This window comes from Myripristis murdjan, chromosome 4 (genome assembly GCF_902150065.1).
Source record: "Myripristis murdjan chromosome 4, fMyrMur1.1, whole genome shotgun sequence".
NCBI classification, from domain to species: Eukaryota; Metazoa; Chordata; class Actinopteri; order Holocentriformes; family Holocentridae; genus Myripristis; species Myripristis murdjan.
In genome coordinates, this window is record NC_043983.1 from 26,699,277 (window position 1) to 26,724,689 (window position 25,413).

The following is a 25,413-nucleotide window of genomic DNA, read 5'->3' on the forward strand; positions in this document are numbered from 1 at the left end:
TGTGCGTGGCGAGGCTCCGTCGGGGCGCGCATTGAAGCCGCCTGGGCGCGCTCTCGTAACAGCCCAAACTTTAGGGATAGCGGATAGCGGGTGGTCAGGACCACCCGCTATCCGCTTTCCCTAAAGTGTGTGCGCAAGATAGCAACTTTAGGGATAGCGCATGAAACACGCCCACGGACACACCTCCAGGCGCAAATGACGGAGTCGGCATAACGGATAGCGGGTAGCGGGTGGCGCAAGATACCGTTTAGGGATAGCGGAAGCTCCTAAATCCGCAATTTGCGGGTAGCGGGTAGTGGCAGCGGATAGCGGGTGGCACAAGATAGGGCCCTTAGTCAATAAAGTTTGAATAGTTAAAGGAATTATGTAATAAATAACAGTGAAAATGTATTTGTCAAATAAATTATGACAGCAACGTTTGTAACAAAAGACATTTTGTTACTGCAGATGTCTGGCCACCATGACCTCCCAGATGTCAGACTTGTTGCTCCCATGTATAAGGTGCCTATCTTGGTTGTATGGCCATAGTTGGTGCATTCTTTGTTTTTGTCCTTGTAAAGCATAAATTATGGCCAGAATTATCTCACACCAAAGACATACAATATAACAAGTGACCCAATAGCAATTCTTGAAAGACTTAACATTTTCTTGTAGATGTCTTTTCTGAAAACACTGCATTCTACATTTAAGAAGCCTATTTATTCACTTCCACCCAGTTGATGGAAGCACAATAAATTTGCATTTTATTTTTAGCAGCATATCTAAACATTTCTCAAAATTTGAGAGTTGGCTGCATACATAACAAGTGATGTCATCAAGGCACAAAAATTTAGAGCTCTTTCAGTGACAGTTGAAGATTGACTGTTCTTGACTCATAGAAAGTTTGATTTTTATTGCATTCTGCTCTCTTCCTCTTGTCTCCTCTCCTCTCCCCTCCTCTCTTCTCCTGCCCTCTCAGGCTGACCCTCCCCTCTACGGTCGGTCTCTTGCCTACTCCACTCTCATGGAGCACTCTTCTGCCCTCACCAACATGGCCGAAAACCAGAGTCAATTGCTGCACAATAAGAGGAATGGTCGTTACGATGATGACTATCCTACGTACCAGGAGCAGAAGAAGCCCATGATTGGTTACCCAACCAAGAGCCTGACTCAGCGCCGCCCCCTGTCTGCCAGGAGCTATAGTACAGAGACCTACGGAGCATCTCAGGTAGACATCTGTTTTACTGTCTCTCTCTGTAAGTGTATCAGGGTTGTGCATCTCTGGTCTGTGGCTGATACAATACGTATCTCAATACACTGCCTACAGTCCGATAGGCAGCAACTAAAAAGTTCATGAAAATGTTGATGTTTTGACAAATAAATGCATTTCTGGTGCAATGGTCATTGTATTTTAGGTTAATAATGAACAAATAACAAACAATAAATGAATATAAGCCACAAGCGCAAGCTACAATGGTTTAATATTGAGGAATTTCAATATTCGCGAGTGGTGAAATAGCCCCATGTTTGGGATAACAAAAAAAAAATGAAGAACTTGCATAAAGAAAAATTGTTTTATATCCCAAGAAAGAGCAAGCTTTGAACTTTAAATTAAAACAGAGATCAGATTTTTTAAGACAGTCCCACATGCAGTTATGGGCCAATGAAAATCTGACATGAAAACTTTTTTTGGGGATTTGGAGAAGCTGCCATCCAGAAACTGATGCATATATGTCCTGAAAATTTGGTGAAATGACATGGAATGACCCATAATGAAATTAAAATGTGGTTCCCTCTTGATTGATTAATTGATTGTATAAAAAATAAAATTATTAAACATGGAGGAGTGCAGATCGTGCATTTAGTAGTCTCACAGCGTGAGGGAAGAAGCTGCTCTTTAGTCTGGTGGTACGGCAGCAGATACTTCTGTATCTTTTTCCTGACGGCAGCAGGGTGAACAGGCTGTGGCTGGGGTGGGTGTGGTCTTTAAGGATCCTTTTGGCTCTGCGCAGGCACCTCACCTCCCCGATATCAATGAGGCTTGGTAGATGAGTACCAATGATGTTTTGGGCAGTTTTAATCACTCGTTGCAGAGTCTTCCTGTCCTGGGCCGTGCACATCCCATGCCAGTTTGTGATGTTTCCAGTCAGGATGCTTTCAATCGCTCCTTTGTAGAAGTTGACAAGAACTTGGTGTGGGAATTTTGCTTTCTTAAGTTTCCGTAAGAAAAACAGCTGTTTCTGAGCTTTTTTAACCAGGGCAGAGATATGTGAAGTCCATGACAGGTTCTCTGTTATGTTGATTCCCAGGAACTTGAAACTGCTCACTTGCTCCACCTCAGCTCCATTGATGTAGACAGGGTTGTGTGTCTTTGCCTCCTTTTTTCTAAAATCAACTATCAGCTCTTTGCTTTTGCTGACGTTGAGCAGTAGGTTGTTTTCTGTGCACTATTCTGCAAGATGGTTGATTTCCTCCCGATATGAAAACTCATCATTGTTGGAGATCTGGCCAATGATGGTGGTGTCATCCGCGAACTTCACAATAGAGTTCTCTCCATGTCGGGGGTTGCAGTCATGGGTGTACAGCGTGAACAGGAGGGGGCTGAGCACACAGCCCTGGGGCGCTCCGGTGTTGAGCACTAGAGTGGAGGAGGAGAGACTGCCAATCCGAACTGACTGGGGTCTGTTTGTGAGGAAGTCCAGTATCCAGTTGCAGAGGGTGGTGCTGATGCCCAGAGTGTTCAGTTTTCCAATCAGCTTCATGGGGGAGATTGTGTTGAAAGCTGAGCTGAAATCAACAAACAGCATTCTGGTGTAGGTGTTGCTTTTCTCAAGGTGAGTGAAGACTGAGTGGAGAGCAGTGGAGATGGCATCCTCTGTGGATCTGTTGGTTCTGAATGCAAACTGCAGAGGGTCCAGACTGGCAGGGATGTTGTTCTTTATACAATTCACCTCCCAATCGTGATGCAGTGCCATTTAACAATTTGATTTGGCATAATGTGATTTGATACAGTATGATAATGCAAAGGGCCTTGTGCTACAAGTCATGTACAAGTGTTCTCTGTCTTTTTCAAGTTGACAGTACAGTACACTTTTGTAACACCTGGCTCACAATAAAGGATGCTCAAGATTAACAACTACAATGAGGCATAGTGCAATATGAAAAACTACTGCCAAGCAGCAGATGTGCTTAACACTCTTTCAGCAGCAGGTATGCTAACTTGGCAGTGAGCAGCAAAATGCAGTTTCTATTTTATAAACAAAAGACTCAAATAATCAAAAGAAAATGTCAGGACACCCTATGGCCATTCAAAATAGTGCACGTATGTGTATTTGTTGCACCTCAGCCGATGATGATGAGATGTAAAGTAATGTAGAAGAAATAGTCCATAATATCAAATTATCGGACAGGTCAGGTTTCATAGAACATCTAATGATTAAATAGATCAAATTTTATTAGTGCAAAGGCGCAAAAGAGATGCGTCTCAATTTTAACCCACAATTGTATCTATTCACAGCTGCTGTACCGATGCACTGCCATCATGCCCGTGTGTGTCTGTGTATTGATAGAAATCGGTTAATCTTCCCATTCCTAATATGTATTGATATGTCTGTATATGTAAGCTGTTTATGTAAGCTGTCTGCTAGGGCTGCGTAATATATCAGTGTTATATAGGTATTGTGATGTAAGACGAGATATCATCCCAGATTTTGGATATCATTTCGGATATCATTATATTGTCATATGTTATAGGTGTTGTCTATTCTTGTTTTTAATTGCTGCATTACAGTAAACTATGCAAATTTCAAAACTTAAAGGACTGTTACGGCTGCTCTGTTATTTGCCTCTACATGCTTGGTCATCATATCCACATTTATAAAGAATCTTATTGTGAAAAAAATCAGAAAAAAACAGTTTTGCTGCAGTATTGTTACAATATCAATACCAAGGTATTTGGTCAAAACATTTTATTTGATTTTGTCCATATAGCCCACCCCTACTGTTTACTCATACATGTCACTACCAATACCAATACCACTCCCTTTTGACTTAAACTCACTTTTTGATGTGAGAATTATAAATAGAATAGAATAGAACAGTCTTTGAACTGTTTGCCTTCATGCAATGGTCATTTGGCTGATACAAAAAATGGCAATTGTGGTTGCTACAGTGACAAACCTAATTGTGGAGAGGTGATATAAGACTGTGGTTTTACTGTGTATTTTAAATATCTTGAGAAAGGTCAGAAGACTGAAATGTTGATGACAAATAAAGACGCAGGGTCTATTTCTGTGTGTGGGAGTATTTACTTTTTCTCCTTAACAAACGTCAATAGGGCCAAAAAGTGTGTCACATAACCTTGAAGTGGGAAGAACTGTGTTGTGCTGTGGCTGCATGTTGAAAACAGTTATCAGCGTTAATAGTTACCATAAATTGGAATACAGATATCACATGATAAAGACTTTAAATGTAGTGGAAAGTGATTCCAGGTTTTAGGGTTTCTGATTACAAAACTATATACTACTTTGAAGGTGAGCAATACAATTTTGAAATGTATTCTAAATGTTTTACAGGATGTTTAAATTGGGTTAATGTGGGTTCTTATCTTGATGCTTGGCAGAGCCTGGCAGCTGTGTTTTCCACCAGTTTCAAATGTGAGAGAGCTTTATGGCTTACATCAGAGTACAGTTAGTTACATTGGTCCAATTAAGAGGAAATTAAAGCATGAATTATGAATTATAATTAAAACATGAATTTTCAGTTTTAAGTAGATAAAAATTACACTTGAAGATATTTCTCATACGGAAAAACATGATTATGCAATACTTGGTCCTTCTGAAGCAGGCTCATTATTTTTGTTCAGGTGCAAAAGAAAAAAAAAACAAAAAATGAGACATTCAGCAGTAAGTGATATCAGTGAGGCTTTGACTTAGAAATAAAAGACTAGGGGGTCATTGGGTTTCACAGGAAGATATAATCATGGGCCATCAGCATAACACTGAAACATCATATTTCTGGATTATATGGCTGAGGGAAAAAAATAAACCTTTGATGGCAGCTTCTTGCACTTCAAAATAAGGACACCCAGAACAACACCAAGGAGAGACAGGGGAACAAGCAACGTCACTGAAGCAGAGAGGTTTATGTAAAATGTGGCCTTAATTTTGAAAAACACAAAATTCTACACAACATCCGTAAATTAGTGGTGTCTCAATTAAGTGCAACTCTGATATCCCGGATGGTCCGCATGAAATATAAAATCTTTGTCTTCAGGCCCGTCCAGTGTCAGCTCGTCCCACCATGGCTGCCCTGCTGGAGAAGATGCCTCCTGATTACACCCTAGCAACCTGCCCAGAGAAACCAACTGATGACACCATCAAAATAAGACCCGTGGTACAGCAGAAACCTGAAGACATCACCTCCAAGATGCCTGCAGATTGGAGGCAACAGCTGCTCAGGCACATAGAAGCCAAACGATTGGACAGGGTATGTCAAAGCACCACAGAAAACACAATGAAAAGGGAAATGCACTCACACACGCGCACACACACACACACACACACACACACACACACACACACACACACACACACACTAACACTCTCGCAGCATTCTGAAGCCCTCCCTGTCTGCATCTGTGTGAGTCTGTGTTGTAAGGTTGACCAGATGTGTGTCTGGCTGCATGTGTTTCCACCCCACACTGTCCCTCTGTGAGCCTGACCTACTGCACACTCGATGCTGTGGATATGTGTTGAGGAAGTCATGTGTCCTCAAATACTATGCAGAAACATCCACATTTTATAAGTAATTTGATCTTGTGTTGAGTCTTAAAATCTTTCTTGGGACAAGTGAAAACTTGGCCAAAAGGGTGAAATAATTTCAGCTGTTTCATTTCAATTTAGCTTGCTGCAAGGTTGATTTCAAAACTGTCTTGAAACAACCGGGGGATGATCTGCCCTTATACAGGACTTGTTCCGAGACAGTCCTTGCAACAAGCTTGATTGCAGATACATTTGAATGTCGCACTGACATTGACTGTCTGACTTTTCTCATTTATTCACTTGTTCAAAAAATAAAACACAAGATCGTCAGAGTCAATACAAGGCTGAATCACTTGTTAAGAGGAGGATATTTTGCGAGACTACAATTATAATGTATGTAATAACACTGACGGGGCAAGCAAGTGCCTAAATTGAAAATGAAACCTGTAAAAAGGTTTATGTTATTAATATGACCTTAAGGACAATTTGTTCTCATTGTTCACAACAAAAGAGCCAACACTGACATCTGTGATGTTCTTAAAAGACTTACTGGAGCTGCACTTTGTGCATGAAAATAACATGAAAAAACAAATGACAAAATGCCCATTATAAATAAGATGTTACTCAGCTGATGACAAAGTGCTTCATGTTGTTGTGGAATAGGTTACCTGACTAGGTAATAGATACATGCAAACATGAAGCATGGATGGATGGAAATAACTAATTATTGATGTTACTGTAAATGAGTAGCTTTTTGGGTACTTGTACTTTTTTGACTATTTATAGTCATTAATTTTACTTTTACTTAAGTATGTTTTTGCTGACGTATTGTACTTAGCTACATTTTAAATTACATCGAATAGAGAGTACAAGTTTTGCTGGCTCTCTACAAGCAACAGAAACTGGATGGTCATGAACTTTGAAACTGTGGGGCCTACAGTAAACAGTCAGCGAAGATGAGAGGAGTAATCTGGCCTTTGTTTGGAGCACTTTTTATTGGAAATTTTTAAATTTCCAATCAAATGAATCTAGTTCTTTTGGAATTGCTTTGAAGAGAAACAGCTATTGTTTCTTAAAACAAACTCAATAACTTTTATTCTAAATATATCTCAAATGACCAACGTTCTTACTTTTAATTAAGTACATTTTAGAGTAGTACTTCTACTTCTTTTAAGATATCAGTAAAGCAACAAAATTAGAGCAGCAATTTGTATTACTCTTTCTACCACTGGTAGGATGTACCACTGATTTGGGTTTTTATGTTTTTTTCTCTGGCCATGACTAAAGAGAAGTCTTCCTATATTGGCTTTGGCGATGGAGGCAGAGGAGCCCTCTACACAGAAATGCCCCGTCCTCTTTTTAGGATATTGCTCCAAGTCATTGGAATGGGAAATATGGCTAAAATATTATACAACAATATTTGGTATAATTCTGATGGCATTTGATACTCCAGTATCAATCACACTTTATAGATAGTATTACAATGGTATTAGCTTCTACTCCTTGTATTATGAACAAACGTTGAACATGATTCAAAACACTGATTCACATTAGATATGCATTGCAAATAAAAAAACTGCTGCAATGTGCAATATTTAATAACACTAAATATTTAAATATCACTAAATAAAAAGTAATAAAATAGCATTTACACTGGTATTGTGAAAACAGATATGCGTTTGTGAAGTCATACAAACATTTAAAATAAAGTCTGTCACACAAACAACAAAGGCATGGCATCTATTACAAATCCTCTACTTTTTTCCCACCTTGTGGCCCCTCCACACTCACTTTAAAGTAAAGAAGAAGAAAAGCTGAATCATGAGAATTCACATATAGCTCTCAGGTTTCTAGCCACAGGATGGAATTTGCTGCTCATATTCATAAATGTTGATTAGTTGTCCATGATCATAAGAAATGATATTTTTTGTAGAAGACATATAGATTTTGTTTTGTGGAGGATTTTCTCTGTTAAGATCTGTGCAAATGTTAAGTTGTCCTCCAAGTGTGTCCCATGGTGCAACATGCATCCAGCCTGTCTAATATGACAAGAATAGGTGTTGATATTTGGATGCTTTGCACTGTTGGTCAGTCTTCAAATAAGTCCTCCATTAAGAACATCATCCATCTGTATGTAGAGGTTTAATCATTCAAATATTAACAAAAACACAGATTGGGTTTACTGTTTGTTTCAGTAATCATACATGTTACTAGCCAACTACGATGAAAACTAACACAATACTAATGTGTTGACTAATGTAGGAATGAATTTATCCACCAGTTGTTGCCTGTATGACACAATGTTCTCTGTGTGTACTGATCGATCACTAGCTAACATTTCTTTGTGCTTTCAGCAACTCTGCACTGTTGTTGTTGTTGTTGTTATTGTTGTTGTTATTATTATTGGTGTTATTGCTGTTTGTTTGTTTGTTTGTGGAGCTCACAGTGTGTTGTCGCCATGCTACAGCCCGCTGTGTTGGCTCCGCCCCTCCCACATTCACCCATGTCATGTGATATTGTCTCCTCCAATCAGAGTGGTGTCCTAAAGCACAACACGCTCACGCTGGGCATGCTCTGTCAGGGCGGGGGTCACGGCCAGGGGCGCAGCAGCACTTTGAACTTTAACCTTTACAATAACACTAAGCATGAGCCCCCTGCTGGCCACTGGCTGCCACTACCTCCACCTCCGTCTGCTAATGCCGTGAGTATCCCACTATTAACATGGATCCCCTGGCACGACTGTCATTACTTTATGGAAATGTGATTAGCTCTAGGCTTAGCACTACCTTCAGCAAAAGTATAACCTGCCTGTTGATCAGTAGTTGCCAGTTGTTATCGCCTTATCAACTACAGTCTAAGGTTGTGGTTACACAGGGTTACAGGGTTGTTCTCCTTAACTGTCACCATCTTTTCGCCAGTAGCATTTCTTGGGGTGCTATACAAATAGACAGATAAATGTGTAGATTTATAAATAAAGCTCTTTGTGACTGGTTGGCTGATATAACAAAAAAAAAAAAAAAAAAAAAAAGGCAGCTGACGTCACTGGCCATTTTTTCTGAAAAGTTGTTGTGTTTCATCTGACAAAAATGCTTGTGAGTTGTGCTTTTTGGCTTTTTTTTTTGTTGTTGTTTGTATTTGTTTTTAGAATGACCACTTTCTAAGCATTTAACAGTCATTTCCCATAGGAAACTGGCAACTGAGAAAAAAAATTATGTGTGGACACAACCCAAAGCTGTCAGTATAAATGAACTTGCAGTGGCAGGCCTTATAATTGGTCTGATGATGAAATATCAACATTCTATCTTTCTGTTCTAGAAATAGAAAGATAGATTCTAGCAGGATTCAAAGTCACATTTAACTGTGTAAACACAACCTGTGCATGAATTCTGGAAAGTCAGGATTGAACAGGGGACAAGGGAGCTAAAGCCTGACCTTCACCCCTTTGTGAAATCTCCCAAGGTGATTGTACTAAGACAGACTGACTGAACCAGCTCATCAGAGCTGTCTCCTTAAGTACAGCTTGGTGCTCTGTCTGTCTAACTCTATGTTGTCTAGCACGTGGAGCTTTGTGGCATATATATTATATATCAAGCATATTGAATTTATTCTGATTATCATTCACTCAGTGGCCACTTTATAGGTCCACCTGTATAATCTAATGCAGTTCAGTGCAACAGCTCTGACATAACTTCTACCTTTTAAGAAAGTTTATAATGTTCAGTTTTTGTTGACATTGTCGAACGTGTAAATTTAATTATATGTTTATTATTGAGGTCTTGCAGTGGACTACATCATATTGAGAGGTGTTTCTAATTTTTTGTCCTCCCTATTTATATACACAAGGGGGACAGAATATTAGAAACACCTCTCAATAAAATGCAGTCCAGTACAACAGCACCACTAACTATGAGCTCAGTGCCAAACATAGAATTGAATGAACCCCTCTATTACTGTGACAAAATGAAAACCTGAGCATTACAGGCATCATGGTAAACTTTATGGCGGCACATTTGTATTGATCTGTATTAGATTGTACAGGTGGTCATAGTAAAGTGGCCACTGAGTGTATATTATGAATATCATAATATCATATTATATGATATTATCATTATGTTAGAGCTGCAGAAAAGATAGCAGCTATGAAGCTTAGCACAGCATTTATTAAGTTGTCACCATTACTCATATATAAGCTTGCTTTTTTTCTGTGTATTTTATCGTTTTTAAGCAGGTAAGCATCACTTTAAATTGCACTGATTGTAACCATGTATTTAAAAATGATCATATTTAACTATTAGTTTGTTTGTGCATACAATATCTCTGTGATATTCCATCTACAACATAAACAAAATAAAAAGCTGTTGTCTGTAAAGGTAGAGGCTCAAGTTGCATGCACTGGAAACCTTTGCAAATGAGAAGAAGCTGTTGCTATAGTCTCAGCAGTTTCAGCAGACATTTAAATGGCATCACCTTCATGCCATGTCAACTGTCACACTGCAGACAGCATTACTTTGTTAAATTGATGAGGAGAAATTTGCATACCATTTCAGCCCCATAAAACATATTCTTCAACAATAGTCATGACAAGGAATATAATCAGGTCAAAGGCTGATACATAAAGTGTTTTTTTATAGTAAGTGATAAATCATCATTCTAGTGTAATGGTCCCTCTGTGTGTCTCCTTCTCTCTCTCTCTCAGACCCCCTCTCAGCAGGGTACCATGCTGGATAATGACCAGGAGGGGGTGTCAGTAAGCAGCCAGTGGGCTCCCTACTCGCTTGGCAGGAGGGACGTCCCACCTGACAACATCATCAAAAAGGTTGGTAAAAGTCCCAGGTGTTATTGTCTGATCTGTTAGAATTTATGAGGAAGTCATTTCTCTAACTCTTCTCTAACTCCTCTTTCTACAGAGTGGACACCCCCACAACCCCTCCCACCAATCACATAACACCATGATAGTCACCTCCTCTTCCTCTTCCTCGGCCACGCCTCCTCATCGTGTGGTTGGACAGCAAGGCTATGAAGGTGCGATGATGAATAAGGGAGGGCAATACCAGTCAGGCATGGCCATGTCAATTTCTCCCTCTGGGGGAGCAGGGCAATACCAAGGCACCCTGCCACAAGGTATGTGTGAATCATTTATACTATTATTAATAGCAGCAGTAGTAGTATGTTTTTGTTGCTTTTGTCCATTTTATTAAGCCTCATTTGAAGAGCTAGCAGCACTATGTGAAAAGGCCTACCATAAAGGTCTTGTGAAGTAAGGTCTACCTAGCAGACTTTGAGTGTTTTTTGTTTTGTTTTTTTGTTTTTGTTTTTTTGTTTTTTGTCTGTAATATTTCCAGAGGTAACTGGTGATGCTGTCAATGCCACCATCAGTCTGTAATCACATCATATACAGCTTGTTTTCTTCTATCAGTGTAGTCTGTTTACAGCACAGACTGGAACGTACCACTTGGGTTTGAAAGGGTTGTGTAGTAATTCCAAAAGCAGCTATACTATCTGAATGAAAAAGAGCGCATATTTGCATTGGTGTTATTGTCTCCGCCAGTCAGTAGCCTGGAGGGGATATGAGTCATGTGTCGTGTGGCTGTCTATGTTTGTATCCATCTGTGTGTATCTGTCTGCGGCTAATCTCACATACTACTGGGCCATCAGTCTAATATTTTTTGTGCACAGTTACGGTCGCATGATAAAGGACCTCTTTTGGTTGCTGTGATTTAAAACCTTTGAAAACCAAGCATCACAGAAGGGGACATACGCAGTCAGTGCATATGTATTTTCCCTCCTCCCATTAGTCGAAAAAAGAGCTGAGCACCAGAGATACACCTGGTAAAGATCTTCACTCTACAGTCTTCTAGTTAATATTGAAGTAGAAATATGCAATAAAGTAATAATTGTATTTTACAAACTAGTCTTTTTAAATATCCATGTGCCTGACTTGCCAAATGGAGGAGGTGTATGCTATGTATAATATGTAGTATTTTTTAAGAGAGAGTGTTGCATGTATTTGTTTCTGTGTCCAGCCCTGGCCCTGCCTGCCCCCAGCCAGCCTTACCCCAGTGCCGGCCTGTCCATGTCCCTCTCTCCCTCTGGGACACAGCCACAGTACAACCCCCACACCTCCCACTCCTCCCATCAGCCGTCCCTGCCAGCCACCAATCCCCAGTACCACGGCAACCAGGGCATGGTCCATAGCAACCAGGTCAGCATGGCAACCCACACCAACCCACGGCCCCAGAGTGCTCGCTGCCTCCTGCAGACTAAAGGCCAGAAGAGCATGGATGGTTTCCAGGAACAGGTATCTGTCTGCCTTTCTATCTGTAGAGGCTTTTCTTTACTTTATCACAGTGAATGTCCAAATTGCTAAGTATTTAACTAGAAAAGAAAAAACAAAATATCTGAAAAAGAAAATTGTGGTGTGAGTGTAGGTCCATTCAGTAGTGTGATAAGTAAAGGTGAAAAAGATTTTTTTTCCAGTTCTGGCTTATTTTGCCACTTTAAAATATCTTGTCTTTAATCCTAGCTTGTTTAATTTGAGCTCTTTCAGTTGTAGCATGAGAATAGTCAGTAAAATTAACTGGCATAATCAAATGTTTTTCTTTTGTGTGTATGACTTTTAGCTGATAACAGAATTAATTTAGCAAAAAAAGTAATGTTAATATTCACATGCAACAAATAGCTACTCACCACTTAGCATTAGCCATGGTCAAATCAGAAGTGGCTGTGACAAGTAAACTATGGATTTCATAGTTTCTTCTGTCTTTGTTTGTATGTATGTATCTTTCTTTGTTCTTGTTTTTCTTTCTTTCTTCCTTCCTTTCTCTCTCTCTCTCTCTCTCTCTCTCTCTCTCTCTCTCTCTCTCCCTCTCTCTCTCTCACTCGCCCTCTCTGTCTCACTCTCTCTCTCTAGCTGTGTGTGAGGATAGAGAAGAATCCTGGTCTTGGTTTCAGTATCTCTGGTGGCATCAGTGGCCAGGGGAACCCCTTCAAGCCCTCCGACATGGTACGACTTGACCTGGCCTGCCCGTCAGTCACGGCCTCCCTGGCTTTACCTGAGAGTTGCCATGGAAACTTCTGCTTAATACCTTAGTATTTAGTCTGTCTGTCTGTGTGGCAAGAGTCGACTTGGTTAACTTCGAGTCTCTAATAGAGGATGTTGCACGACTGAGCAGTGAAAAATAGGAGTTCAGTTGAGGTTTGAAGTATTTTAGAGAAACAGAAAGCCTGAGGTGCACTAAAGTGCTTCCCCAAAGTTCTTGGTGATGGGTATACCTGGGGATGTTAACCTGTTGGCTTCTAATTAGGCAGGGAAGCAAAACCCAGTACCTTAGTTTGACAAACTTCTGTTATTGGTATAAATTATAAAATAAGCCATTTTCATATTTGATAACTTTGACTTAAATGTCTTTATTTATATCTATATCTATCTATCTATATCTATATCGATCTGTCTGTCTTCTATCTATCTATCTATACAAACATAGACTATTTATCTATCTATCTATCTATCTAGATAGATAGATAGATAGATTGATATAGATATAGATATGTGTGTGTGTGTGTGTGTGTGTGTGTGTGTGTGTGTGTGTGTGTGTGTGTGTGAGTTTATTTTGTTTTATTCTGTTTTGTTTTTCTAACTTATTTGAAGTGCTGCAGTCCCTTGGAATGATTAAACTAACCTTGATTGCCCCAAATATTTCAATATTTTAGATTTAGATGCCCACGTGCAAACATCATGTCTTTTTGTAAGACTTGCCAAGCCCTTTTATCATTTCTAACTCTGAATCTGACTGATTCTCTCAGTGTGCGTGTTCTGAGAGCCCGTTGGGGTCGCAGTTCCCTCAGGCCTCCTGCACATGGCAATCTGTCCTAGAAACAGTCTGCTAACGTCGGTCCAAAGGAGCTAGGCTGCTAACAGAGCTCTTGCAGCTATTTTAGGATAGCTGGTTGGTTCTGGGACGCAGTGGCTGATTTTAGATGTTCAAAACTTTGGTCTTGGGATTGGAATTATGGCAGATTTTACTGACTATTAATCAAATTTTAAATAACCAACTAACCAGCTCACCTTGAAGTTAAAACACCACAAGAACATAGAAGTATCATCATCTTCTGAAAACGTGGAATTCGTGTAGACATTTCAAGTGACACTGATCATACAAATTTTTCTCAGTCAGTGACTCTCAACTTAAAGGACAAGTGTGCTATTTTGGAATCTAGGCCCTGTAAACAGATTATATGGCATCATCCCCAGAGACTGTCATTTCACCGGAGGCTTCAGTTTTGACCCTGGTATAGATGTACTGCAGGCTTTGAAAAAATGGATTTGAAAAACTAAGATAATGTTGCTTTTCCAAAGTGGGAAGATAAGTGTATACTCCAGCCGATCTCAGAATGTTGTCTTGGAAAAGGTATGCAAACATTTGGTCAGTAATCTGGGCTGAGACAGTTGTGTTCTTTTGGGACTTCTTTTAACTAGTTCCACGTACGACTGTGCTGGCTGGGCAGACATCTAGCTACTATGCGGAGGTTTACAGTTTAAAAAGTAGTGCTTGGCTTGTGAAATAAAGTAGTTCTGTTCGAAACGGAGCAGTTCTGTTGACTTAATGATCGGTTTGCGAACCCATTTTTGAAGAACATTATGAAAGTATACACCAAGCTTCCCATTTTAGACATTATCTTAGTTTTTCAAAGCCCCATTGACCACTGTTGTAGCTGAGCAGGATCCTGCAGTGCACTGATATCAGCTCAATATTGAAGCCTCATCATCCTGAAGCATCAGGATGAGGATGATGCCACATAATCTGGAAATAGGGCCTATGTTCCAATACGACAAACTTGTCATCTAAGTTGAATAGAGATACTGTATATATGTGAAATTTGTGACTTGAAAAAATGGAAACGAGCCACTCCACCAATTGGCTGAATTCAGAGTCTCATTTTTCTGTTGATGGCAAACTACATTATCCAGCGATACCTGTACTCTTGTTTTTGAAGCTTCCACCTGCTGCATTTTGCTCATTGTTGATGCCATGTTGTGACAGAAAATCAACTCAATGCAGATGAGCAATTTTACCAGCAGTTCTGACAAATATATCGTTGGTTACCTACCTCTTTTCTGATGTGAAGTATTCCCAACCGTTTTTCCATATCAGTGTCAGTCTAGGTAAGCTAACATTGGAGGTCACTGTTCATGGACAGTTATGCAAACTAAAAAAAAATGTAACTAAATGTATGGATTTAAGGCTCCCAGATGTATTGTGATGTAGTTTTACTGTGTTGCAGACACTGGTGTGTCTGGCTCTCACTTGATCACTACAAGGCTATGGTGATTACACAGGGTCACTCTGTTACTGCATTCGTTGAGCCTTTATTGATGCAGGCAGACTGCACCGATTCAAAGTCCATTTTACAAGTGTATAACCTGGCCAGGAAAAGAGCAGCACAATTCAAAGTCACATGTAACATAAACAGTGAAGTCACTCTCTGTGGTGTGGTGGTCCTATCTCAGATGCTACTCTGCATTCTTTTAATGACAGCTAATGCTGTTTCTCTCATGTTATATGTTCCCTTGACTTATTTCCTTTCTATACTAGGCAAAAAAAGTTCTGCACCGCTTTTTCAGTCTATAATTTCTCCCCTTTATTTATACCCAATAGTGTTGTCAATCGATTGTTATGACCAACATGGCTAAACGTGTCCCCTCCCCCCCTTTTTGAGGGGAGCAAAATCCCATTCAGTGTGTTTTCAGTTGATCCTTACAATCCTTACAACTTATTTCTCAATGAAAAGGGGACTAATCAGGCTTTCTAACGGTATAAAAGACAACACCAATCGATATTGCTAAATGGGAAAAATGATCAACTGAAAAAATATTGCAGGGGATTTTGTCAAAAAAAAAAATTGGTCGCTTCCCACACAATTACCGGTGTCACTCATTCCAGGAATGCAGGATCCTTACAAGTTGTATCTCATTGGAAAGAGGACAAATGGCTGGACAAAAGGCTTTACAACGGTATAAGATACAACACTGTTGGGTATAAATAAAGGGGAGAAATTATAGATTGAAAAAGCGGTGCAGAACTTTTTTTTGCCTAGTATATATCTTTTGCACGTCCCACTTGCTTCCTTGTGAACTTTATTTCATGCATGCCAGGCAGCTTGTTAAAACATTTAATGTTTCCTCTTCTGGATAGTTACTGGACAACCTTCTTTTTATTTTTTTTATTTTTGTTTTGTTTTTTTCCATTCAGATCTTCAGTTGATAAATCTACCTTGAAGTTTTTGTTAATATCTGTCTGGTATGTGTGCCTAGTTTTACAAGTCAGAGACTGTTAAAGTTAGTTTGTAAAACAATTCTTTCTTCAAGGACTATTCCCTGGCAAAGACATTCATTGAGTACATTATGTTTTTGTGGGTCTCTTAATGCAACAGAGAGAATCGGTGCATCCATTTTCTATCAGTCGAAAAAACAATTAGCAAGACTGAAGCAAGAAGAAGACAAATCCACATCATATTCTCAGTGGCGTTGTGGCTATTGTTTGTCTTCTGAGTTTGGTTTACTGACCAATCAGTGCATCAGTGCCATACTGTTTGGTGATTCTCTTTGAAATCCCACATGTTGGAGCTTCACACCAGCGTGTGAACACACCAGAGGAGATGTAGATTTTTTAAATCAGTGTGCATATTCAACTGAATTACCACACCACACTAAATTAACTTGACAGAAACAAGCCCATGATGATTACTCTGATTTATTACCTATCTCAAACAAGTTTCAGATCTCTGCAAGTTGACTTTCAAATTGCACTGACATGAATGGAAAACAATGATAGTCTGCAGTGTAAAAAAGTATATTCAGATACCTAAAAAGTGCGCATTTATTGTGGACTTTAAACGTGCAAAACCACCAGATTTGTCTGTTAACTTCTATTAACAGTTGATTTGTCAGCTGTAATAGTGTAAACGCACCAAGCAAACACAGATCCCTTTGATTGCTCTCCATTGTCTCTTCAATCTGCTGGTGATATATCAGTTTGATTTATCCAACCTTTATACATTATCTATTTTTTTTTTTTTTTTTTATTTACTTTTTATTTAGCAAGGGAGGTCCCACTGATTTACTCGATATCTTCCTACAGGGAGTCTTGGTCAAGACACAGCACATTACTTTCACAAAAAAAGAAAGAAAAACATTTCACATGATAAAACACATACAATACATGGAAGCAACACAAGGGAATGAGTTCAAGAAGGAAGGCATGTAGATTATATCCAAATACAGTCCACCTCAAGTCAAGGAAAATATGTAACACGGCAAAATCACGGCTGTTTGTAAAAGACCTTCAAAAATATTTGAAGAAGGGAGTGTTCCTGAGGTAATGATATTTTGCAGCTCATTCCATGTCCAGGGTACATAAAAGGAGACTGCCATTTTACCAAACTCTGAGTGCACCCTGGGGATTTAAAAAGAATCCGATTGGTGGATATAGTATTATAGTTGTTTGTATGAAATGATAAAAGGCTTGAGATATAAGTAGGTAGTTTACCTAACAATGCATCAATCAGTACAGCAATCTACACCTGCATGTAAGACAGCTTCATTCTGAATAAATGTGCTAGGTGTAGTGATGCAGATAAAGTTGTTTTTGCATGCCTTCAAATCTAAATAGAGGGAAGCTCGAGGGTTAATTTGATTGAGCTGCAATTGGAATAGTTAAAAGGGCTGTCTGTCAAAACAGCTTGAGTGATAAATTATACATCTATGGTTTTGATCCCTAGAGCCGACTACATAAAAGACCGATCCACAGGATTATAGCTTCCTCTATTGGCCAGCTTCTTGTTTACACCCTGGTTGTTACACCTCCATATGAAATCGAAACAGCTGGGAACTGTTGATGGTCATCTCCTCCAAGGATTCAGATATATTGATTTGATGGCAATGCTATATCTGTCCATCATAATTCTAACAAACAACCCCTGCCTCTTAAACAAGTGTTGATATTTTCATTGAAACCTTTGTGAGCAAAGGAGAGAACACCCTGTAATTTCTGTTTCAGTTTGTTCATATTGTATCATACTGAAGGAAAGGAGACATGGGAACGAGAAGAAGAGACAGAGACATGAAGAAGGAAAGAAGGGAACATGAAAGAATTGAACCACATACTTAATGTGAGAATGGGAGCAAGGGGATGTGAGAGAGGGGATGAGGAGCAGTGTGAGGATAAAAATACAGCTGGAAATAGCTGATAATAATATAATAATGGGAGATTTAAATCTGCTGATGTCTTTAATATCTGTAATTTGGGGAATTCTCCTTAGCCTGTTCTATGTGTATTGATATATCGATCTACAGAACTTACCAGTTTCATTTCTGAATTTTCTAACCTTTGTCTTTGATCAATACAACAAGGTTTCTGGAAATTTCAGTTTGTACATTTGTTGTTCAACTGACACATACAAAATTTCAAAATTTATCATCTATCTATTTGTAATATTTGTCATACAATCAATCTTTTATATACCTTTTGACTTCAAACAGTTGAGCAACAAGGGATTTATTTGCCTGATCATCTGTCTGATCATCTTGGTGTTGTTTTGTTAATGTTTCTTGTTTTTCTCCCACCAAGATCTCATCAAATTGCCCACAGTCTCACATGATTTACTACTCACGCAATGAAATTTTAAGGCTTTTTTAATGAACTGTGGTCAAAATGTATTAAAGAAGAGTCTACTGCCAGAACTTAGAGGGCAAGCTTGATTCAGAACAAATTAATCACTTATACGACTATTATAGCATAATGGGAGCAATAACAAGTTATCCGTTAAATGGAAGTTTATAAAAATGGCCTTTCAGTTTTTTTTTTTTTTTTTTTTTTTTAAATTAAAAAATAGTCAGTTACATTTCATCAGTCAGGTTGTGTCAAAGCTGATCACAATTTGTTCTAGTCTAGTCCTCCTGGACTGTCCAAACAGCTGTGCTTTTGATTTTAAAACTATATCTTGCTCAAAAGAAGTTGAAAGCTTCATTATATGAGCTGGACTCAGTTATTGCTTATAATAGTAATAATATATGGAAATCATTTGTAAAACCCCCAAATGCAGATATTAGCTCACTAAAATATAAGTTACTCAGTCTTCCGTCTTATTTTGAGTTAAATGCCTAGCTGTGGTATAGCTGCGAAGAAGAACCATTTTCACAGCAGCACTGTTGAAACTCAGCCCTTTTCATCCAAACCAACAGAGAAAGCCTTGGTACACAAGAAAGAATGCTTTGTGTTGATTGTAGATCTGCGGGAACCCTGTCCCTAGGTCTTACAACATGCAGTCCAACCTAGCCAAACATATCAGGCATGTGGAAAGGAGGTTTCACACTTCATCTGACTCTGGTTTTTACACAGAAAGCCTAATGAAAAAGACAGGCTATCAAGTCACTGACTTAGAATACTTCCATGAGTTTGACATATTTCCTTCCTCTTAGGCTTTGTTTTGAGAAAGGAGAAAGGGATTTTAAGAAGCAGAAAATTGATTTTCAGCTAGATCTGAGTCATGAAATGTTGAAAATTCAATTTTCTGTTCCTGGTGATGTTAGATCTTGAGTCTTAATCTGTGATGTTTGATCCATAGCAGAGGCTGTGGCTAGTGCCTCTGTCTTTGGACACCTTGAACTGCTGTCAAGAAGGAAACACAGCTGATATTGTTTCTAGAACATACATTGTATATGTTGTCTGTGAGCTGCAAAAACCTCATATCTTCAGCATTGCCTTTTTTGCCATAATTGACAGTTTACATCGACCCTTTGCTTAGAAATCCTGTAACAACAATTGATAATTGCTGTGTGCAACATAAAAAAAAAAAAAATACAATGGGAAAGTCAAGCATTTTTTCTCAGTGTCTGAAAAGCAAACTTATTTTAGAGATTGAAGATTTTTGCAGCTTTGTGTGCAATTGCTTTATTTTATGTAAATGTTGGATTGTTTGACTAACAAGCACTGCTAACAAATGCTTCTACATCGTACAGTGAGCTTCATATGAATTTTGGCAGTGATATTTTGTTAGCTGTTTCATTTCAGTTCTATTTTTGAGGATATTGGACCAGGTGAAAAACTACAGCTCTCGTTGTACATGTTTACTCCATTCCAAGGTCCTTAAACTATTTGGACAGATTAAAAAAAGACTTTGTAATATGTAGCCACAATTTGTCATAAATGGCATCCATTTGTCATTTCAATTCACAGATAGGAGGATTGCAGAAGTGCTCTACTGTCCGCTCTTATGAAGCTCACTGTATAAATGCTGACTGTTGTCACATATAGTTACTGAACTAATACGTCCAACACACTTACATGTTTAACATATGATATATGTGTTTGTACTTGCATTCACCCATATTACTGCAGTATGCAGCTGCTACAGCACTACCACTGCAGCATCATATTGTACTTGGTTAACTGGTATCACTTCTTTATGCTACATATTTATCTGTTGAGCTGCTATCACTATTCTGTGTTCAACATGTATACACCCTGTTGAACCACGTTCAGTTGATACAGCCGCATCGTCCCACACTTTCTGTGTTCAAAAAACATCTTTCAGCACTCAGTGAAAAGATGTTGGTGTTTTTACAATCTCTGCCTTGGGTTATTAAGGGAAAATACGGCGGGTGGGAATTTCTTCTGCTCTCCCTGCTGCTACCCACTTCTCTCCTCTAGTCAGTACCCATCCTCACAGTAGGGTATTTTCTATATTTCTATAATCTATTTTTCCAACCCTTACCTCTCCTCCCCACCCAGTATCTATCTTTGAAATTAAATGGCAAATCATTTTTACTTGCATGATATTTATGTCTTTTTCTGGGGATTTATCTTTTACCTACTACTTTAAATATGACTATTATGACTACTTTAAATATGTACGATACAATAGATATATAATAATGTAATACCCAAGAATTCTGGCAGTTGGATAATAGCAATATAAAGTATTTTAAGTGACTCAAGTCCAATCATTACAGACTCTTAGAAATTTTATTATCAACAGTACATTTGCATGCCATTCCAAATTCATAGTCAAACACAATGTATTACCTGAACTTCAAAATCCTCTACTTTGCTGACTTGGCAGAACTGTGCAGAGTTTTTTGTGGGGGCGGGGCGGGATTTGAGACTGAGAATGAGAAAGGCAAAGATTCTAAACCATCGTGTCCCTGTGTTGTCCTAACGGTGTATCATTTTGACTTATAGGGTATCTTTGTTACTAGGGTACAGCATGATGGGCCCGCTGCCTCCGCTCTGCAGCCCGGAGACAAGATACTGCAGGTAACAACCACTCACTTACCTCATATACCCTCACCCCCCACCCAACCCTTTTTCCTGTCATCCTACACAGAGAGACAGGGCGTTCAGCAGAAAACAAGAAGTTAGCTACACTCTCGCTGTCAGATCTACAGCATACACAACACAAAATAATTGATTACCTGGTGGCTATGATCATTTTGCAGGAGTGTTTCAGACTTGAATGTGCCTCTCTGTGTGTATCTGTAGGTCAAAATCTGGCATGGCTTTCCATTTCTTTTATCGTTGGTTAGGCTAGTGATGGCCAGGAGGCCAGAGGTTATGTTTCTGTGCTGTTCCCAGTTTGCTCCTACCTTCCCTTCCCAACTGACAGTTAGTTTAGCTTTTTGTGATAGTTTAGTTCAAATGGTAAAGATTGAACTAGAGATAGTGGAAAAAGGTGAATACACACAAAATTCAGCCTATTAATCAAGAAACACAATACTGATGCAGTTAAATGCAAAGGGCTTCACCTTTTTGACTAATATTTACCTGTTATTATAAAGCATTGTAGCTAGGATATAGCCAAACAAAGAGTGATAATAGTAGTGATAATTGGACTATCAAAAAGAGACGTCAACTCTTTGCCTCGAGTCAGGAGTTGTACAGGGCATCTTGTTCATCTCTCGACAGATGTCGTGCCTTCCATCTCTTTCTTCCCCTCTTCTTTTCTTCTCCTCTCTCTTACCTCCTCTTCCTCCTCCCCCTCCTCCTTCTTCCCCTTCTTCTCTCCACAGATGTACAGTTTAGCTGGATGATGCTGGATGATAAAGACCAGTTTCTCTCCTCCCTCCTTCTCTTCCCACAGCATGACTGTGTAGCTCCTCCTTTTGTCTCTCTCTTTCCCCCAACAGTGATGTTACTGAGCTAGTGGTGGCAATGACCCGCCATCCCTCCTCACACACATGGCATGCTGCTGGAGAACATGCACACAAACACACACACACACACACGCACACACACACAAACACACAAACACACAAATGCATGCATTTATGCACACATGTAAATAAACACACTCACTTTAGAATGCAAAAAATGGGCTTGGAATCAAACATACACGGTCATACCTGTATAAGTACACGCAGGCACACACATGCACATAGAGCAAAAATACACACATACACGCACTGCAGTACATAAATTACTTGCACTTGCATTACTTGCACACACATTACCTTACAACACATAAACCACAGAGACATACATACACTGCACACGCATGCACTGAACCATGGCAACACGCACTGCTTACTCTTAGAAAGCACACATACACATACATACTTGGAACCATTCTTGCTTATGTACACATACATACTTACCGTGCATACACACACATACACAAAGACATGCACGCACATTCACATTGCTTAAAGGATTACACCAACATTTTGTGCAAAATACCATTTTTTCTGACTTATCCAGACAGAAACAAGATGTTAGATGCCATTTTCACCTCCGTACATCCAATGGTTCAGTTCCTATGGGTAGCATAGCTTAGCATAAAGACTTTGGGAATTATTTAGTGTAGCTCCATCAAAGTGAAAACCCTGACAGCAACTCCGAAGGCATCTTATGTACACAATGTATCAAGTGTATTTGAAATACACATGTTGGAATTTAGTAAAACAAAACACAAAAATAAGTTTATTTTTGTTTGATCTTCCTTCAACAGTGTGTGGATCACTGCAATAGATGGAAGGATAAGTGTGCTCAGAAGTTAACCCTAACCCTAACACTTACCCTAACCCTCATTTTTTCAATCCCAAGTGGTGTATTTCAACTATTTCAACTCCCATAGAGTTCAAGTCTATGGGAGATAACATGAAATGCTACACATAGGAGCCAAACCACTGGATGTACAGAGGTGAAAATGGCATCAAACTAATTGTCTCAGTCTGGGTAAATCGGAGAAAAGTTATTTTGCCCAAAACTTTGGAGTATTCCTTTAAGCAATGTGAATGTGTGCGCATGTCTTTGTGAATGTGTGTGTATGTACAGGAGTGTTCCTTTAATAACATGCAGGTACAAAATGCAAACATGTATGCATGGAACCACAGCAACACATACACACAGTGCTACACACATGCTGTTGACTGTGCTGCGTGTTTGCCTTGCAGGCTAATGGACATAGTTTTTTACACATGGAGCACGAGACAGCCGTCTCTCTGCTGAAGAGTTTCCAGCGGACAGTGGACTTAGTGGTTCTGAGAGACAGCAGCACGCGCTAAAATAGTTTCATAAAAAACTAAAAAAAATATATAGAAATACAACAACGCTTCTCTTCTCTGCCCATCGCCATCCCACGCCACCCCACCACCTACCCTCCACTGGAGGCTTGAGGAACTGAAAACGAGCCGCCTTTTTACCTTTTAGCGGAGCACACAGACTTTTATTTGCCTATTGCTGGACCAAAGGCAAATACTAGTGCCAAATGTACCATAGGAAACACTGGCCTGTCTGTCTGTCTGCCAGTGGTCGGGGACCTGATCGATGGATGGGTGGACAACAGGAGGACTCTTCGCTTTGCGAGTTCCTACAGGGCTGCTGCAGTTTGGATTTTGTGGTTAGTCATCTGACTAGTGGGTCTGATGATTAGTTAGTTCTGTTGGTTAGTTAGTTAGGTTTTTTTTTTTTTTTTTTTTTTTGCTTTTTTCCACTGCCTTTTATCTTTTATCAGTTTGTATGGTGTAGCACACAGCTTACTTGATCTTCATTGATCTGCTTTTTTCTCTTCTCTCCTCTTCTCTTCTCTTCTCTTCTCTTCTCTCCTCTTCTCTTCTCCTTCTCCTGCTCTTCTCCTGCTTTCCTGCTTTTGTCCTGCTCTTTTCTAAAATTTTCTGCACTTCTCTACTCTGTTCCCTTCCATTCTGTTCCATTCTCTTCTGTTTTGTTCTGTTTCATTCTGTTCTGCAGGCGTTATTTGCCTCTTGTGTATAGAAATTGAAATCTTAAGACTCTCTGCCTTGTGTACATATATAGAGCTACAACATTCTAGAGCTGCACTCCCCTTAGGGCCTGAACAGACAGCTCTAATGGTTTATGATTATGATTATTATTATTATTGTTGTTGATGAAACATGTTCTTAATTCTCTCCTTCTACAATCATACAGGGACAATTTTTTTGTTTTTTTGTTTGTTTGTTTGTTTTGTTTTGTTTTGTTTTGTTTTGTTTTGTTTTGTTTTTGAGAGTATACCACCAACTTTTTCCTTTATAAAAATAACGCACATTTTCCATTGTCCATCACTGCTACCTGTGTTATGTTTGATAAAACTGTTTGCTTGCACAGCTGTGCTGACTTGAAAGAGCTAAAGCAATATTTCTGAGGTTCTGCCCATTGAGTGTTTCAGCAGAACCCAATCTGTCATTCAGTGCCATCTAGTGAGCAAGTCATGCCAATGTTTACACACATGAACCCTCACACAAATACAAGAAAATGCACACATACACATCATACACTCAAATATTCACATTTGTGGAGTGCCCACTCTCTCTCACACACACACACACACACACACACACAGCCTCTCCAGCAGCGGCCTCCCCTTTGCGACACCAGTGCACAGCAAAGCCCGAGCTATTTTCTTAACTCAGTTCCAAATCCAGATAATACAGAACTATTCACATCCTCAAACTGTATAATTATTTACATTATTCTCATTTTCGTGCCATTTCGGTGCCATGTCTTGATGTCCTGTTTTCTAGCTGTGTCACAATGATGTCTCATCTTTTTCTAGCTGTTTGAGTTGTGCAATAAGGTCACAGCATGCTCTCATATCACTGTTTGATATTTGTCAGCCAGTTGTTTCCGAGTGGCTCTGGACCTTCTAGAGGTTTCTGTTTTACTCTCTAGAAGACTGTATTATATCACTGAGCTGCAGTGAGACTGATGATATATATATATTTGGTGCCATATAAACTCCCTACCCTCTCTAGGTGTATTTATACAAACCTAAAAGATCAGAGCTTTAACTCTTTGTGGCCCAGATCTGATAGACTCACATATCAAAGAGCACTATGGCTTAATGAGGAAGGTGACTATCCTTTAGCTGGTTGGCCTGGGTTCAAATCTCAAGCATCCACCCTGCTGAAGTGTCCTTGAATAAAACATTGAATCCCGACCAGCTGCAGGAGTACTGTTCTGTAGCTGACCTCTGACCTCCCTGTGTAAAGGGGCAAGAGAAAAGAGAATTCCTCCACAAGGATGAAAAAATCACACATTTTGTCTGTCTAAATGGGTAAAACCATGTGGATTCTGATTTTTCCCCTTTAAGACAATCAGGAAAAGATGTGATCTGTGCCACAAAGGCTTTTGCTTCACTTTTCAGTCATTTCAGTACA

The 25,413-nt window shown here is 39.3% G+C and overlaps 1 protein-coding gene across 1 annotated transcript in view; it reads left to right on the forward strand.

Moving 5' to 3' along the window:
- Window positions 1–23,301, forward strand: part of lrrc7 (leucine rich repeat containing 7) — a 64,998-nt gene extending 41,697 nt beyond the window's left edge. The window contains exons 25-33 of the mRNA XM_030049762.1: window positions 959–1,225; window positions 5,254–5,466; window positions 8,275–8,442; window positions 10,438–10,557; window positions 10,649–10,868; window positions 11,765–12,039; window positions 12,652–12,744; window positions 20,981–21,055; window positions 23,191–23,301. Of these exons, the coding sequence (XP_029905622.1) occupies window positions 959–1,225; window positions 5,254–5,466; window positions 8,275–8,442; window positions 10,438–10,557; window positions 10,649–10,868; window positions 11,765–12,039; window positions 12,652–12,744; window positions 20,981–21,055; window positions 23,191–23,301 (1,542 nt within the window). The remainder of the gene's footprint in view (window positions 1–958; window positions 1,226–5,253; window positions 5,467–8,274; window positions 8,443–10,437; window positions 10,558–10,648; window positions 10,869–11,764; window positions 12,040–12,651; window positions 12,745–20,980; window positions 21,056–23,190) is intronic.
- Window positions 23,302–25,413: the final 2,112 nt, after the last annotated feature.